Source organism: Brachyistius frenatus, unplaced genomic scaffold, assembly GCF_029030835.1.
Source record: "Brachyistius frenatus isolate BFR_SWC_R1_liver_20210118 unplaced genomic scaffold, ASM2903083v1 Contig_276, whole genome shotgun sequence".
Lineage (NCBI taxonomy): Eukaryota > Metazoa > Chordata > Actinopteri > Embiotocidae > Brachyistius > Brachyistius frenatus.
Window position 1 is genome coordinate 340,634 of NW_027210875.1, and position 18,391 is coordinate 359,024.

Consider the following 18,391-nt stretch of genomic DNA (forward strand, 5'->3'; position numbering starts at 1 on the left):
TCATCACACCTCCTCTCATCACTCCTCCTTCATCACTCCTCCTTCATCACTCCTCCTTCATCACTCCTCCTTCTTCACTCCTTCTTCATCACACCTCCTTCTTCACTCCTCCTTCTTCACTCCTCCTTCATCACACCTCCTTCTTCACTCCTCCTTCATCACTCCTCCTTCATCACTCCTCCTTCTTCACTCCTCCTTCATCACACCACCTTCATCACTCCTCCTTCATCACTCCTCCTTCATCACTCCTCCTCTCATCACTCCTCCTTCATCACTCCTCCTTCATCACTCCTCCTTCTTCACTCCTCCTTCATCACACCTCCTTCTTCACTCCTCCTTCATCACTCCTCCTTCTTCACTCCTCCTTCATCACACCTCCTTCATCACTCCTCCTTCATCACTCCTCCTTCTTCACTCCTCCTTCATCACACCTCCTTCTTCACTCCTCCTTCATCACTCCTCCTTCATCACACCTCCTTCATCACTCCTCCTTCATCACTCCTCCTTCATCACTCCTCTCTCTCCTCATCACTCCTCCTTCATCACTCCTCCTTCTTCACTCCTCCTTCATCACACCTCCTTCTTCACTCCTCCTTCATCACTCCTCCTTCTTCACTCCTCCTTCATCACACCTCCTTCATCACTCCTCCTTCATCACTCCTCCTTCATCACTCCTTCCTCCTCCTTCATCACACCTCCTTCATCACACCTCCTTCTTCACTCCTCCTTCATCACTCCTCTTCTTCACTCCTCCTTCATCACTCCTCCTTCTACACTCCTCCTTCATCACACCTCCTTCTTCACTCCTCCTTCATCACTCCTCCTTCTTCACTCCTCCTTCATCACACCTCCTTCATCCTTCATCACTCCTCCTTCATCACTCCTCCTTCATCACTCCTCCTTCTTCACTCCTCCTTCATCACACCTCCTTCATCACACCTCCTTCATCACTCCTCCTCTCATCACACCTCCTTCATCACTCCTCCTTCATCACTCCTCCTCTCATCACTCCTCCTTCATCACTCCTCCTTCTTCACTCCTCCTTCATCACTCCTCCTTCATCACTCCTCCTTCATCACACCTCCTTCATCACTCCTCCTTCATCACTCCTCCTTCATCACTCCTCCTTCTTCACTCCTTCTTCATCACACCTCCTTCTTCACTCCTCCTTCTTCACTCCTCCTTCATCACACCTCCTTCTTCACTCCTCCTTCATCACTCCTCCTTCATCACTCCTCCTTCTTCACTCCTCCTTCATCACACGTCCTTCATCACTCCTCCTTCATCACTCCTCCTTCATCACTCCTCCTCTCATCACTCCTCCTTCATCACTCCTCCTTCATCACTCCTCCTTCTTCACTCCTCCTTCATCACACCTCCTTCTTCACTCCTCCTTCATCACTCCTCCTTCTTCACTCCTCCTTCATCACTCCTCCTTCATCACTCCTCCTTCTTCACTCCTCCTTCATCACACCTCCTTCTTCACTCCTCCTTCATCACTCCTCCTTCATCACTCCTCCTTCATCACACCTCCTTCATCACTCCTCCTTCATCACTCCTCCTTCATCACTCCTCCTCTCGTCACTCCTCCTTCATCACTCCTCCTTCATCACTCCTCCTTCTTCACTCCTCCTTCATCACACCTCCTTCTTCACTCCTCCTTCATCACTCCTCCTTCTTCACTCCTCCTTCATCACACCTCCTTCATCACACCTCCTTCATCACTCCTCCTTCATCACTCCTCCTTCATCACTCCTCCTCTCGTCACTCCTCCTTCATCACTCCTCCTTCATCACACCTCCTTCTTCCTCCTCCTTCATCACTCCTCCTTCTTCACTCCTCCTTCATCACTCCTCCTTCATCACTCCTCCTTCATCACACCTCCTTCATCACTCCTCCTTCTTCACTCCTCCTTCATCACACCTCCTTCATCACACCTCCTTCTTCACTCCTCCTTCATCACTCCTCCTTCTTCACTCCTCCTTCATCACTCCTCCTTCATCACTCCTCCTTCATCACACCTCCTTCATCACTCCTCCTTCTTCACTCCTCCTTCATCACACCTCCTTCATCACACCTCCTTCTTCACTCCTCCTTCATCACTCCTCCTTCTTCACTCCTCCTTCATCACTCCTCCTTCATCACACCTCCTTCTTCACTCCTCCTTCATCACTCCTCCTTCTTCACTCCTCCTTCATCACACCTCCTTCATCACACCTCCTTCTTCACTCCTCCTTCATCACTCCTCCTTCTTCACTCCTCCTTCATCACTCCTCCTTCATCACACCTCCTTCTTCACTCCTCCTTCATCACTCCTCCTTCTTCACTCCTCCTTCATCACACCTCCTTCATCACTCCTCTTTCATCACTCCTCCTTCATCACTCCTCCTTCATCACTCCTCCTTCATCACACCTCCTTCATCACACCTCCTTCATCACTCCTCCTTCATCACTCCTCCTTCTTCACTCCTCCTTCATCACTCCTCCTTCATCACTCCTCCTTCTTCACTCCTCCTTCATCACTCCTCCTTCATCACTCCCTCTCTCTTTGTAGACCAGCAGCTGTACATCTCTCTTCTATAGAAGCAGATTATCTATATATAGATAGGAGAGAGAAGCTGGAGAGATCTATATATATCTATATATCTATATATCTATAGATATATATCTATATAGATATCTATAGATATATATATATATATATACATACATATATATCTATATCTATACATATATATATATATCTATATAGATATATATATAGATATATCTATATATATGTATATAGATATATCTATATATATATATATATGTATAGATATATATATATATATATATATATTTGATGATAAGCAGATAGCTCTGCTTATCATCAATATATATATATATATATATATATCCTTGCAGATGTTACAATGAAAAGGTAAAGGAAAGGTGTTTTTGTAGGTTTGTCTATTGCCAGCTGAGGGCCAAGAACACGATGACCTCACTGAACAACACGATGACCTCACTGAACAACACCATGACCTCACTGAACAACACCATGACCTCACTGAACAACACGATGACCTCACTGAACAACACGATGACCTCACTGAACAACACCATGACCTCACTGAACAACACCATGACCTCACTGAACAACACCATGACCTCACTGAACAACACCATGACCTCACTGAACAACACCATGACCTCACTGAACAACACGATGACCTCACTGAACAACACCATGACCTCACTGAACAACACGATGACCTCACTGAACAACACGATGACCTCACTGAACAACACCATGACCTCACTGAACAACACCATGACCTCACTGAACAACACGATGACCTCACTGAACAACACGATGACCTCACTGAACAACACCATGACCTCACTGAACAACACCATGACCTCACTGAACAACACCATGACCTCACTGAACAACACCATGACCTCACTGAACAACACGATGACCTCACTGAACAACACCATGACCTCACTGAACGACACCATGACCTCACTGAACAACACCATGACCTCACTGAACAACACCATGACCTCACTGAACAACACCATGACCTCACTGAACAACACCATGACCTCACTGAACAACACCATGACCTCACTGAACAACATGATGACCTCACTGAACAACACGATGACCTCACTGAACAACTTGGCAGTCAGACAGGTTGTAAACCAACTATATTTAGATTGTATAAACTGCTTCAGTTCTGAAGGTAATTCAAACAGTGACCAGCTGTAATGTCTTTTTTGGAGGAATATTACTCAGTATTGGTGAGAAATGAGCATTTTACAATCCACTAATAAAGTGGTCCCAAAAACTCTTTGGACATTCAAGCCACACTTTAAAATGTGAGAATCTGGTAGCATGAGATCCACAAAAATCTCAGCACTTCTATTTAGAAATAAAATAATGGATCAACGTTCTCTTTTAGCTGTAGTGAACATTTCTTTATAGTTTCAGTCAGGTCCATTTCCAGGTCATCCATCTTTTCTCCACCTCATCGGTGCTGTTTGGGATTCAGGTCACTTATAGAAGGATTTAATATTCTGTCTTCAGATCGCCGTCCTCCTGATAGATGCTCTTCTGTTCTAACGTTTTATGTTCTTTGCTGTTTCATCTCAACTTTATACAATCAGATCAAGCTGCTGATTTTTATCAGTTTGATCCAAGCTTTCTTATTCTTTGAGCTCAGAAGTAGTTTTGAATGTACGCGTCTCCTCCCGTCGTTTGTTCATCCGTCCTCCATCGATTTTAAAACAATCTGCTGCTCGTCTTTCTTCTGTTCTCACAAATGGTCCATTTTGAAGTCTTTGACAACATTTCCACCGTGGAGGTCGGAGGGTTCAGTGTTCTGCTGAGGTGACAGAGGAAGTGGCCGTCTCTGTGCAAACAAATGATGTTTGACATTTTCTCTGAGGTCATTTAAAGTGGACGTATGGAGTCAGTCGTCCTGGAAACTCACTGAACTAACGGTTTAATCACAGATGCAGTTCATCACAGTAACGATGGAAAGGATCGTCTACGGTTCACAATTTGAACTCAGTGCAGGTACTTTATTAGTTTAGAGTTTATCTAACAATGTATGAAATGACCTCATCAAACCTGCGGTAGCTCAACAGTTTAGCGGTCCACATACTTTTTGATGCAACATAAAAACAAGATTCACACCACTGTGATAACTTGAGTGATTCATCCTCAAATAAAAAATGTTTTAAGAAAGGTAAAACATTTTGACCAAAAAATACAAAACAACTTAAATGAATACAACAGTACATTGACGCGTTAACAAGGTTAAAAACGTGACTTTCAGTGGAAGCGGTCTTTGAAAGTGTCAGACAACGACTGAATGTAAGTTTGTGTAAAGGCACTGACATAAAAAGACATTTGTTTTTAGCTCCCTCTGATTTTATTTCCTGGAAAAAAAAAAAGAAGTAAGAACCGAAGGAGACGAAGAAAAACACTGAACTGGAGCTGCAAAATTGTTGTTGTTGTTGTTGTTGTTGTTGTTGTTGTTTTTGACTATCCTCAATTCGTAGACAAGAAACTGGAGCATCATTTAAATATCAATCAAGTCTTTCTTAGATTCATTCCCTTTTTTAAATGTCTTGATATTATTTCATATTTCCAGTTATTCAGTGTCATGTTTATCATTTAATCTCTCAGTAACATGTCGGTTCAGAACCAGCACCGAGCTCTCCTCCAGAACTGCCTGCAGCTGTTTCGCTAATTAAAAGCACGAGACTACAAATAACGATTCAGTTGAAATTCACGTCAGTGGCTTTGTGGTGAACCAGAAAACATCTCGGTGAACTTCAGCGTGGAAGTGTGTTCATTTGCAACGGTGTGCGTCACTAACTGTGTTTCTGCTTCCAGTAGGTGTGCCTGTAGCTCCGAGGTCTCAGAGCTGGATTCAGCAGAAAGGCTTTTCTCTTATTACTCCGTCTGCTCATTCCAGCTCTCTGTTAGCATCTCTTAGCATCTCTTTCACGTCCTGCTGCCTTCAGGTGCTCCTCCAGACCCTTTTTGAACTTGTTCAGTCGTCACGTGTATAAATCCTGTGACGCCCTCGGGGCTGCCAGCATAACTGACTTTACATATTTTTGATATTTTGATATATTTTTCTCAAGTACAGTTGTTCAGAAATGATAGGAAATGAGAGGCACAGCATTTTAGATAAATATTTTAAATAAGTTAAGAATAAGAAGAAATGATAAATACATAATAATAATAATAATAGATGTTTAAAAAAAAAATTCTATTAATTTCTCAGACACATCTAGGTTCTAAAAACATGCTCATATTTATCTGGGAGCACCTGAAGGCAGCATCTGCTCTCTGATTGGCTGGAGCCACAGACTCACACACGTTTGTTGGAAAGTAAGGAAGCCACCAATGTGTTCAATTACATGATGGCGATCTTTTACTTCGAATATGGAGTTGTTGTTTTGTTTGTTTTGCTTTTGTTCTGTTTTCTTAGGAAATAAATGACATAATTTGATAAATTCAGACGCCAATGTTTTGTTTGCTTACATTTACAATTAAACCTTTTGCCCTGTAAGCCCCGCCCCTCTGTGGATCTGTGGCTCCACTTCCTGTTTAGAAAGAAGCCTTTGATCTCTTGTGTTCTTCTTACTCTTTGCCTTCTTCTCTTCTCCCTGTTTTTTCTTCCTCCTCCATCCTCCTCCTCCTCCTCTCTGAAAACATGGCTGCCTGCTGCATGTCACTTCCAAACTTGCACGTCATCTTATTGATTTATTTTTGATCTTAATACCTGCTTGTGTACCTCACGCGTCCATATATAAACCTTCATTATGAACACTCATGACATTGTATGATTTCATTCAATATTAATATTCCCAAACCCTCTGGTTACTGCTAACGGACCCTCAGACCCCATAGACCCATCTGAGGATGACCTCTTCCACCTCTTTGATAAATACCCCACTCCCATGCCAGACACCAGCACTCCCATGATCCCCCCCGTGGGGGTCCAAGCCGTGGCTCTGTCCTCGGACTCAGTCCGCGTCTCCTGGGCCGACAACTCCATGACCAAGAACCAGAAGGCTTCTGAGGTCCGGTACTACTCGGTCAAGTGGAAGACCAGCTACTCCACCAGTGGAAAGTACAAGGTACACACACACACACACACACACACACGCACGCACGCACACACACACACACACACACACACACACACACACACACACACACACACACACACACACACACACACGCACACACACACACACACACACACGCACACACACACACACACACACACACACGCACACGCACACACACACACACACGCACACACACACACACACACACACACACACACACACGCACGCACACACACACACACACACACACACACGCACGCACGCACACACACACACACACACACACACACACACACACACACACACACACACACACACACACACACACACACACGCACACACACACACACACACACACACGCACGCACACACACACACACACACACACACACACACACACACACACACACACGCACACGCACGCACACGCACACACACACACACACGCACACACACGCACACACACACACACACACGCACACACACGCACACACACACGCACACACGCACACACACACACACACACACACACACACGCGCACACACACACACACACGGTTCATTGCAGCACAGTTTAACGTGCTGTGTGTCAACATGCTTTGGACTCAGGTCACATTCAGTCACACATGATGACTTTAGAACAACAACAACTTGGACTTGACTTGATTTCACGTATCTGCTTGTTTTGGACTTCGATATTATCTCGGCCCGATCGATTTATTAATCTCGATTTGGGACTTGACAGGAAATTTGCTGGATCTGAATTTGACATGAGACTCAACTTGTGACTTAACTTGGGATGTACGTGTCATGACTTGAGTTAAGACTGACCTGTCCGGTTGCGGTTGCAGCTTGCAGCAACAATTAATGCAAATTCAAGCAAACTCCAAAATATTTGCTTGCAACTTTTTTTAAATTGCCGCCATTTTTACACAAAAAACGTCGTCATCAGAATCTGAGCTGAAAGTATTAAAACACAAAGTAAATCTTTTCAAATAAAACTAACTTTATTAACAATAACTCTTCATTTCAACCAGAAAGTCTCTGCTGCTGTTTTCATCTCCAAATAAAACTCTCTTCACGGAGGAAACAGGAACAAGAGGAGAAACAGGAAGTGACGGGGTTTGTGGGAAATGTGGTCTTCACATTAAAATGATGATTAAATGTTTGTGATCAGAGGAAGTGATTCCATATTACTGGATGTTAAATGAGTTTTCTCCACACGTCCAGTTGTCAGAGACGTCTCTTTGTTTGTTTCATCCAGCAGGTCTATGTGTTGAATGAACATGAATTAAACAGCATCTAAAGCTCTTATTTTGAAAGGCTGATGTAGTCCTTGTTTCTATATTCCAGTCACAGACGCTCTGTTCTGGGAACATACGCAGCTTTTAGGACCTTTTAGGAACTTTTAGGACCTTTTAGGAGCTTTTAGGAACTTTGATCTACATGGTTCTGTAAGTTCAATAAAAGATTAAATAAAAGTTAAAACTAAAATATGTATTACATCACAATTTAAAAAAAAAAATCCACATCAAGATAAAAAAGATTTTTCATTACAACTATCACAAAAACATTCCTGGAGGAACTGACTCAGGCTGAAGTTACATTCTCTTATTTCTCTTTTAAAATGCTTTTCTTTGTTTTTAAAAATATATAAAGAGTGTTAATTTCCTCTTTTGAAAAAAAGATCTCGATCTCAGTGAGATTATTTTTTTAGATAAAGGATTAAATCATAAATATCACAGAAATACCCAAATAGAAAAACACATTTCAATAGAAGAAAAGCTGATAATTACAGTATTTAACTTCAAACAAAGAACAAACTATATTGTCCAGCTTTCCTGTCGACACTGACCTTCCCCGACCGGCTTCATGTTATTTGTAATGAGAACAAGATTTGGCCAGAAGCGAGTGTGTAGCAGGACCATGTACGGAGGAGTGTTCAACATTCAATTTGAAACTGATGTAATTTGTAAATGAGTAATCAAAAACTGATCGCACAAATGTCATCGTTCCAAAAGTGTTTGCGACGCCGCCTCAGCTGTCTGTTCGTGTCGCAGAGAGCTGAATTCACCGTTTTACCCGTTAAATAATGACTTGTTTAGTGTTTTAAATGCAGAACTGAGAACTGAAGACTTGACCTGAGACTTGGTTGGTCCCAACTTCAAATTTACTCATAACTTGGACAAACAATTAAATAACACCCAACTATTCTCAAACAGCACTTCCAAAGCAGTTCCTCCACCCGATGCGGTTATTTCTAATTTGATAAACTGTCGTTGTGGACGCATGGCGGGATCGGAGGTTTGTATTTTGAAATAAACATGCTGTTGTACCCGAGAAAACGGTACATGTGTTGATTTTTTGAATTTGCTGGCTGCGTTGTACAATTTCAGGAACTGTGGGAAAAGAAAACAATGTAATCAGCTTAATAATTAAAACAAATAAATAAATAAAGTACATGGCCGTAGACGTGTGGGAGTGAGTTCAGATTTGTTTTTGAGAGGAAAAACACCTCGACTACAAGTCAGTGCTGCATTTTCTTATAACGATGCTCGGTGGGTGAAAACTGGTTTATCATCAGCTGCATCTTGTCCTGTTTCCATAGTTTCTGTTGACCACCCCTCTTCTAAACACACACACACACACACACACACACACACACACACACACACACACACACACACACACACACACACACACACACACACACACACACACACACACTTGCTGCTACATGTCAGACCGCTCACTGATAGATGGATGGACAGATATACTTTTTATACTTATTTATTGTACTTTTTTTACTCAGGGAGAATCAAAGAGTTTTATGAATCAGAGTTACAACTGCAGAGAAAATGTATTCTGTGTGTTTTTCATTCCTTTTTCTGAAGTTTTAATTGATCAATAAAACTTCTTCACTGACAGAAACAGATTGAATGATTGAGCAGTGCAGCTGCAGTACAACTACAGCTGAGAATAGTTCTCATTGGTACAACAAGGATCCTTCACCTTTTTATGTTCACTCGGTTGTTTTCTTCCAACCAAAACTCTGAACATCTGAACCATGTTTCAAAAACACTGGAAAAAGGAAATCCATACAAGAGCAGTCTATTCACCTCAATCACCAGACAGACTGAATATGACACTTCTTTTGAACCACAAGCACAAACCAAAGTTTGTTCTTTGAGTGACCCAAAGTTCATGAAGCACAGTGTTGGTTAAGATGTAAGAGCAGAACAGACTGGAAATGCGATGCTCGGGGGATTTAGCTAAATTTTATAAAACTCCAGATCCCTTATTCTTCTCCTCTATACAAGCTCACATCTCTGTATTGTATCTGCCTTCTGTTATAACTTATAAAACTTCAAATATTTTCATGTTCCCAGTCTGCAGACACCACAGCGCTCAGCCACACCGTCACCGGCCTCAAACCTAACACCATGTACGAGTTCGCTGTCATGGTAACCAAAGGTCGCAAGTCCAGCACGTGGAGCATGACGGCGCACGCCACGACGTATGAAGCAGGTAGGACTCTGAGACACACGCTTGCTCTGTCCTTACGAGGACCCATTGGCACAACACGTCCTCTTCCTCCTAATTCATTTTTGTGAAATCACCACCGCCAACAGCGTAGCGTGTGATATTGATGCTGCGTGATTTACACAGTGAGCCGTGTGGTGGACATTCACAACGCATCACAAGTGTCCAAGTCAAATTGTGTGCTGTAAAACCGGCCGATGCCTTCGACATGTCTCTGCTTGTTTACTAATCAGCTGATGAATGAGCTGCTGAAGGTACAGCATGCTGTCATTCACATGAATAATCAAGTTTACAGTGAGTGGATGATGTGTGTTTTTTCAATGCAGTCATTTTTTCACTGTCATGTAAAACACAGAAATTTCACAATTTTCCTCTCAAGGATTTATTGAAAACAATTCCTAAAGATGAACGGCGAACACAGGGCGGACTCAGGAAACGTTGGTGCACCAAAAACTAAGCTGCAGATCTTTTTAGGGCCCGAGCACCGAGAATCGGTGCGAAAGCCCTGTTGTTGTATTTCATAAAAATGTTCTACGTCGTTGTCGTCGTTCTTCTTCTTCTTACGTAAAGTGATTTTCCTTTTTGGAATCTTCATCATATTCAAAAACTCATGAAAGTGGAAACACATTTGTCTCCTGGCGAAAAATTTAGTATTCTGGTGGAGTCGCGAGTGGGCGTGGCCAAACGGCTCGAGAGCGCCCCCTAAAGAGATGCCCCGGCGGCCACATTTACCTAAATTCACCAAATCCGGTGGACACGTGTATCACACCTCGACGCACAACAAAGTTACATTGCACCGTTATGTCAACTTGACAGGAAGTCCACCATTTTGAATTTAGTCACCATTTTGGGCGACTCTGACACGTTGTAGTTTGTCGAACTCCTCCGAGGGATTTTGTCCAACCAACTTGAATTTAGGTTCTCTGGATAGAAAACATGTTTGGGATTAAAAGTTGTATAAATAATTCGTTTTCATGGATGTGTGTGCCCGTGAGAGGCGGCCATTTTGAGGGTCTCGCCGTGAAACTAGGAGTTGCTTTAAATCTTATGTACATGGACCGACCTTCTCCAAACATCACAGATATGATAACAGCCCCGCCCTGAAGACCCCTGTGGGGGAATATTCGCTCATAGTCATAGCGCCCCCTGGTGGCCACTGGAAATGACACTTTTCATACGTTCACATTCTACGTCGAGCTGGTTGATCCCATGAACCTAAAGTCAGGTCACAATAACCTAAACATGTAGTTGATGATATATTGAGACATTCGTTCGACTTTGTCAATGGGCGTCGCCGTGATGATGCGGCAAAGTTGGATGTCTCGCCGTGACACAGGAAGTTGATGTTTAAGGTCAAAGGATGCTTGAAACCTCACGAAACGTGTCACATACATCCGGTGTGGTGAGACGATACATCTGATGTGTTTTGCGAGTGGGCGTGGCCAAACGGCTCGCCAGCGCCCCCTGCTGGAGACAGGAAACGAGACAAAAATAGCAACTTTAAGCGGGTATACCTGGTCCCTCGCATGCTGCACGTCAGGGAGGCGGCTTCGGGGAGGCGGCTTTGGGGATGCGGCGCACCGGAGTGCGAGGGCCGTATATCACTGCTTGCAGTTTTAATTTATTTTTGTTCTCCACCCAGAACTGCAGTTACTTTTAATAAGAAGTTTAACAGTGGACAGAAATCATGTTGCGGTTCAGTGAAGAGTCCTCGAGAAGCTCCACTCTCCCCCGCAACAACACAACAACCGTCTGCAACAATGAGCCCGACCACAGACTCAAATCAAAATGTCAAGGTATCCCTTTTAGGATGTTTACAATCATGTTTGCCAGATTTGTCACCCAATTAAGCGTGAACGGCATTACGCTAGCAGCTCCCCGGGGCTGCAGGAATACATTGACATTCAGAATGAGCAGACGGACTGAGCCCACTCAATCCCTGCAGTGATCCACCGGCTCGGGTGGGGGTGGGGGGTGGGGCACACTGACCGTATTTCCACAACACAACACAACACACACTGACTGTATTTTCACAACACAACGCCGAAACAAATCGCCTCCTCTCAACACATCTGCCTTACTGTGAAACAGCCGCTGAGTCTAAAGGACACTGAGAAAGATGCAGTACATCAACCTGATAAACAAGCCTTCATCACTACTGCTGACCCTAACCCTAACCCTAACCCATAGAAGGGTGTCCGCTGGTCTTCGTCTGGGACCACCATCTACACAGAAGTTACTTTTTGACCAAATTTCAGAATATCAAATTTATCTGGCAACATGATTCCTAAAGAATAAATCCTGTACCTCCCATCCTAACCTTGTTTACAGAAATCTAAAGTTTTACTGATATGCAAACAGAATTGTAAGTAATGTGCTAAAAAAAAAATGACTGAATGCCATTCTGGCAGTGTTTTGTGGAACAGTTTTGGTCAACAAAAGTCATTTTTGAGGAATCTAAAGCTTGTCTGAGTTGAGGTGTCTGTCGAGTCAAAATACCTTCGAGGTAATCCGCTAATTTTGCTGTGCTGTCAATTCTGACTGCTTTTTGCTGCCAAAGGATAATCTGATAATCTGAATTACCATTCAACTCCTCCAAATTAAATTACTAAATATTTCATCTGTAGCTGCCGTCCCCAACGACTCATTGAAAGGTTTTCCCATTTGACTTCAACAAACTCGTGGCATTGCTTTGTTGACCAATCCATCGACCCCAACATCCTCCGTGTTCAACGTTTTTCACAATATAACATCACTTTGCTTTCAAAGTCCTAATTACTGCATCCAGTCAAGAGTTTTGCTACTTTGATATAAATTAATGTTGATTTTCAGCGTTTTTGCTGAAAGGATTGATGCCGAGTCTTTTCTCTGGAGAACCGTCTCAACATACAACATCGATATTTAGCAGTACTTTTGTACTGTCTGGCTCACCCGACTAAAAGTTTAGAATATTTTGTTCATTGATCTGAGATCTAAAGTAAAACGGTCCCTGTTTGCAGTTGGAGAGTCACAATGCCAAATTCTGCAGAACATTTTCTGAGCCAGTTTTATCTGTTTGTGTCAATTTGAATGCAGCACAATCTGCCAAAAGAAATCTCTCACGAGAGGGCAGGTCTTGAATCATTAATGTGGAATAAAAAGAATAAAAGCACAAGGACGCTTCCCTGGGGGACGCCGCTGGTTTAAAGCCGACGACTGAAAGACATCCCATAAACATGTAGTGGTGAGATCAGATTGAAATCATTTGACAACATCGTCAAACAAACATCAAACAACAGTCTTCTTCCCACCTCTAATTAGTCTAATTTGTCAGAATCCTTGCTGAAGGCGTTCGTTTGCTGCTCACGTTGATTCTATAAAATGGAAGCTGTCTGTTTTTTTTAATGTCTCACTTTAATCCACACTGTGTTTTTCAGTTATTTCAGTGATGCCCATCAGGCTGAGAAGTCAACAACACAGTAGCATTGATTAAAACTGAATGAATTTAATTATATCTATTGTGAGTGATGAAGCTGCTGCTTTCCTCAGCCATTGTGTGTGCAGTGTATTTTCCCAGAGTGTCCCTCTGTATTTATGAGCAGCGCAGGTTGTTATCGTCACTAACAGGCTCAGCGGGAACTCATAATTTCCTCCATCACATCATGTCAGATTTAACAATCAGTTTCATTATCCGACTCTGTGAGAGTCCTCTCCCGGTGTGAACCTTCAAACTTTTTTGTTTTTCATCACATCTCTACTTAAGAAACACGCGCTAAAGTTCTGATGGGTGCCACTTAGTTTCCATGGTGACAGTTAAGGAGAACATTAAGTTCTGGTTGTGAGGGCGAGTCCTGAACATGTTCACAACGGAGGCCTTAAAGGAATGCACTTTGGGAAAGTGTTGGAAATTTTCAAAATGTTTCACAAGTTCAAACTCAGCTGATTACTGTAATAATGAGTCATACTCACACTGTGCATGATTGTTGCAGCAGTTAACCACTTAGAAACACTGAAATCTTCATCACCTGAACTACAGGAATTGAAGCTGGCTCTCAAACTGCTTTCTTATCTTTTCTTCTAATATCTCCGTCTATAATTGACAGCTCCGAGCTCCGCCCCCAAAGATTTAACGGTGATCAGTCGCGAGGGACGACCCCGCGCCATTTTAATCAGCTGGCAACCACCTATGGAGGCTAACGGACGAATCACAGGTGAGTGTCTGCACAATCACTGCCCTGTTCACTGCACCGCTCTGTTTCATCTCAGCTAACAGTTATTGTGATTTTAAAATAATTAAATTAACTGAGTGATCATTTTTTCAGTTTATCGATTAATCATTTAGTCTGTATGAACATCCCAAAATATCAACACACTCCTCAGGAACACACACTTCCTCCCAGCGTTCCCTCTCTGGCTCGGGCCGTTGGCTCCACTATAAACCCGTCAGTTCTGACAAGCTCTGCTGCTCCTGCCGGGTCCCTGAGGACGAATCAAACGCTCCCTTCAGCCATTTACACATTTACCATCTCTCACCATTCTCTCACTGAAGAAACCAAACTATCGTGTTTTTACTCAAAAATAAAAAAAAATGTTGTATAAAAGACGTATTTACACAGTTGTTCCTTTGTCTGGCAGGTTACATCTTGTACTACACGCTGGATAAGAACATGCCGATCGACGACTGGGTTATGGAGGCAATCAGCGGCGACCGGCTGACGCACCAGGTGGTGGATCTGAACCTCGACACGGTTTACTACTTCAGGATTCAGGCCAAGAACGCCAAAGGAGTCGGCCCGCTGTCCGAGCCCATCCACTTCAGGACCGCCAAAGGTGTGTGTGTGTGTGTGTGTGTGTGTGTGTGTGTGTGTGTGTGTGTGTGTGTGTGTGTGTGTGTGTGTGTGTGTGTGTGTGTGTGTGTGTGTGTGTGTGTGACTGCAGGTCTGACCTGCTTCACCAGTAAACGTATTCCTTCGTTTAATATGTAATAAATGTGATCACTCTCCCTGTTGTTTTTTTCAGTGGAACATCCAGACAAGATGGCCAACGATCAAGGTCGGCTATTTTTACATGTATTTCTTAGATCATCGTTAGGATTCACACTGACTTCAAACATTTTTAGAATCTTCTTCAACTTCTCAATTCAAGGAAACATCTTTAAAACCCGTCTGAGTTCTGAATCATCCTCACAATAACTTTGAGTTGATTTTCTAGTGATGTTTATTTTAAGATATGTTGGATCTCATAATTCATTCATCTCCTGTGAACTTCAGATCACTCTGTTCCCTCTGTTTGTGTTGTTTGCAAAGATAGCTTGAAAAAAATATGCATCCTTGTAATAAACGTGATTTTTATGATTATGAGCATCAACAGGAGAAAGACGACACGTTAACAGGGTTGTTAATGTTGCTTCACAGAAGCAGATAAATCATCACATATTCCTGAATAAATTACAGCACAACACTTAATGAATTGAATCAAACATTTCATTAAATGTCTTACGCAGACATTTTTATTTCTCTGAATTTTACATATTATTTTAGGATCTGGAGTTGCACTTATAAATTATTCAGGAATATTGATATGTTAATGTTTTCCAACTGATGCTGAAACCTGCTTAGTGAAGATTATGTACACAGACTGAATTACAGCTTCATATTGTGTTGCATTGCTCGGTTGAACATCGAAGGTACCTCAGTGAAATGACAAGAGGATTACTTTTATTGCAAGCGTTTGTTTATTTATGTAGCATCGCTTGTGAGAGAAATTTAAGTTCAAGTAACACAGAAGAGCCTGAAAACACAAGAAATATGGAACCCTCGCATGGCCGGCTCTCCAACCATCATAGTCACAAACCTGGGAACTTTCCACCTGTAACGACATCAACACGCTACCGAGGCTCATCAATATTAATTCATAACAATAATTATAAATCATTATCATCATCTAAGTTGTGAAACTTATGTTTTGGAGGTAAACAGAAAGATTTACAGAATAATACTGATGTGGATTCAGCAGCTTGAGACCTCCTATTTCAACGTGTTTATATACTCTGACAAACAAACTCGTAGCTGTCCATGTGTGCAGTGAAGCCACAGATGTACTGAATAACATTCACACCCAAAGAAACCTAAAAATATGGTTTTGATGAGTTTAATTCAGACCACAGCAATCAGAGGAGGTAACGACGTCACCAGAATGCTTCATGGAAAAGTTCAGTTCTCTGTGTTTAAATTTAACGGAGTGACATCTCTGACAAATATCATTTTACATGAATTGCAGCAATCGAGTGCTAAAAGTTGTGAAGGACCTCATTTGGTTCCATGTGCTTTTTTTCAACTGAACTGCCGACCGCGCTCATCAGCAGTTAAACTACAACTTAACTAAAGTGTATTTAATTAGTGTAAATAATGACAACCAATTTGACCAAATCTAGACAAACCCAGAGACAAGAAACGTTATCAGCCTTTTTGAACCACAGAACATGCTAATTATGACATTTGAAATGGGAATTGTGCCCGTGTGAATGTTTGATTTGTTGCATCATAGTTTGAGCTGAATTAGCTGGGAGCTTGTCTCTTATTGTAGTTTAATCTGCTTTATGATATATGGTGGTAGACTCCACTGAAAAGTGAGTTTCTGTTATTTCATTTTAAAATGTGGTTCTGTCCAGCTTCAGTGTAAAGTTACGCTTTGTCGCCGTTACAGTGAACTTTGTCCAAGATGAACAAATCCCTCCGTTAGCTATGTTCAAAGAATTCATGTAGTTGCCTACGGTGAATTTATCCATGTTTATGTGAACTGGGCTGCGATCGGGTCCTTTATGATCAGAAAGCCACATAAATAACGTGACGTTCAGCAGCGGCTCAGTTTAATATGCTGAAGCGGAGTCGAGGAGGAACTCCGACCTTCTGTGTCCGAGGTGCGAACAGCTTCCTTCAGGGAGCGTTTAGTGCATCTGGACCTCCGTTTGTGCAGTGAAGCAGTTCAGGCGTTGGGACCTGCTCTGGTGTCGGGCTGTTAAATGGTGCTGTTTGTCACTGACAGCTGTGTGTGTGTGTGTGTGTGTGTGTGTGTGTGTGTGTGTGTGTGTGTGTGTGTGTGTGTGTGTGTGTGTGTGTGTGTGTGTGTGTGTGTGTGTGTGTGTGTGTGTGTGTGTGTGTGTGTGTGTGTGTGTGTGTTCACATGTACTCTCTGCGGCCCCTCTCCATATAAATCAGATGTGTCTTCGAGGGGAGGGAAGATTGATGTCCAGCCCTGTTTCTGTGGACCCTTTGTCCTGTAAACACATAAATGCACAAACATCTGACAAGAAAGACCATTCATTTGTGACATACTAATTTAATCAAATCAATTTAATCAAACCATTTTACTGTAGATTGAACCTGCACAAAAACATCAAATGTGTTTTATACTAGAAGACCTCAGCTGCTGCTGGATGGTGTGAAAGGAAGAAACCAGCTTCTAAAATGTGAGAGAATAATGAATGGTGTGGAGTTTAAGTGAGTTTGAGATGTGGAGGTCTGTTTCTTCAGTTTCCTGACGGGTGTGACAGTGTTGAGGTTTTTGAAAGTCTCTTTCATCAGTTTCCAGTCTATCTTCGCTGGCAGCCTGTGTGATGATCTGCCTCCGACTTCCTCTTTAAATTTCCTTCTCCAGTGTTCCACTTTCACAGTCTGGTTCGCCTGCCGGTCACTAAACTGGGGTAGAAATATTAAAAACAGATTTCCGAGAGTCATCGTTCATTGTGGTTGCACAAATGAGACTGTAAAAGCTAATCAAATAAACGCACTGTAGTTATTCTTCAAGGATTATTAAACGTCAGTCCAGAAAGAAAATCACGTACGACAATATCAGAAACACTGAGTGGTTCAGAAACACAGCAGCAGGTGTTTCCAGTCCAAACAACTCACCATGTTCTTCCTGACATGCTAATGACAAAATACCAACATGCTAATGTATTTCTTTATTCATTTTTGGTGGCAGTTCTCCTAGAAGGAAGCGTAAAAATCTCATATTAAATGTCTGACCTTTAAATTTGACACTTTACTGGGTTTTTTTCAACGTGAGAACTCCTCAACAGAAGGGAAGATTGAGACCCTATTTGAAGATGAGATGAAGACGTGCGTGAAGCATCCGCGTCTTCGATTTTAGTATCTTTGCATCAACATCCATCTTTGAATCTTTCTCTACTGTCATGGCAACAACTTAGTGTTATATCAGGATC

The 18,391-nt window shown here is 42.4% G+C and overlaps 1 protein-coding gene across 1 annotated transcript in view; it reads left to right on the forward strand.

Moving 5' to 3' along the window:
- Positions 1-18,391, forward strand: part of dcc (DCC netrin 1 receptor) — a 318,060-nt gene that overhangs the window by 232,391 nt on the left and 67,278 nt on the right. Inside the window, exons 17-21 of the mRNA XM_069721879.1 lie at positions 6,413-6,651; positions 10,035-10,173; positions 14,271-14,378; positions 14,803-14,997; positions 15,187-15,219. Coding sequence (XP_069577980.1) covers positions 6,413-6,651; positions 10,035-10,173; positions 14,271-14,378; positions 14,803-14,997; positions 15,187-15,219 — 714 coding nt within the window. The remainder of the gene's footprint in view (positions 1-6,412; positions 6,652-10,034; positions 10,174-14,270; positions 14,379-14,802; positions 14,998-15,186; positions 15,220-18,391) is intronic.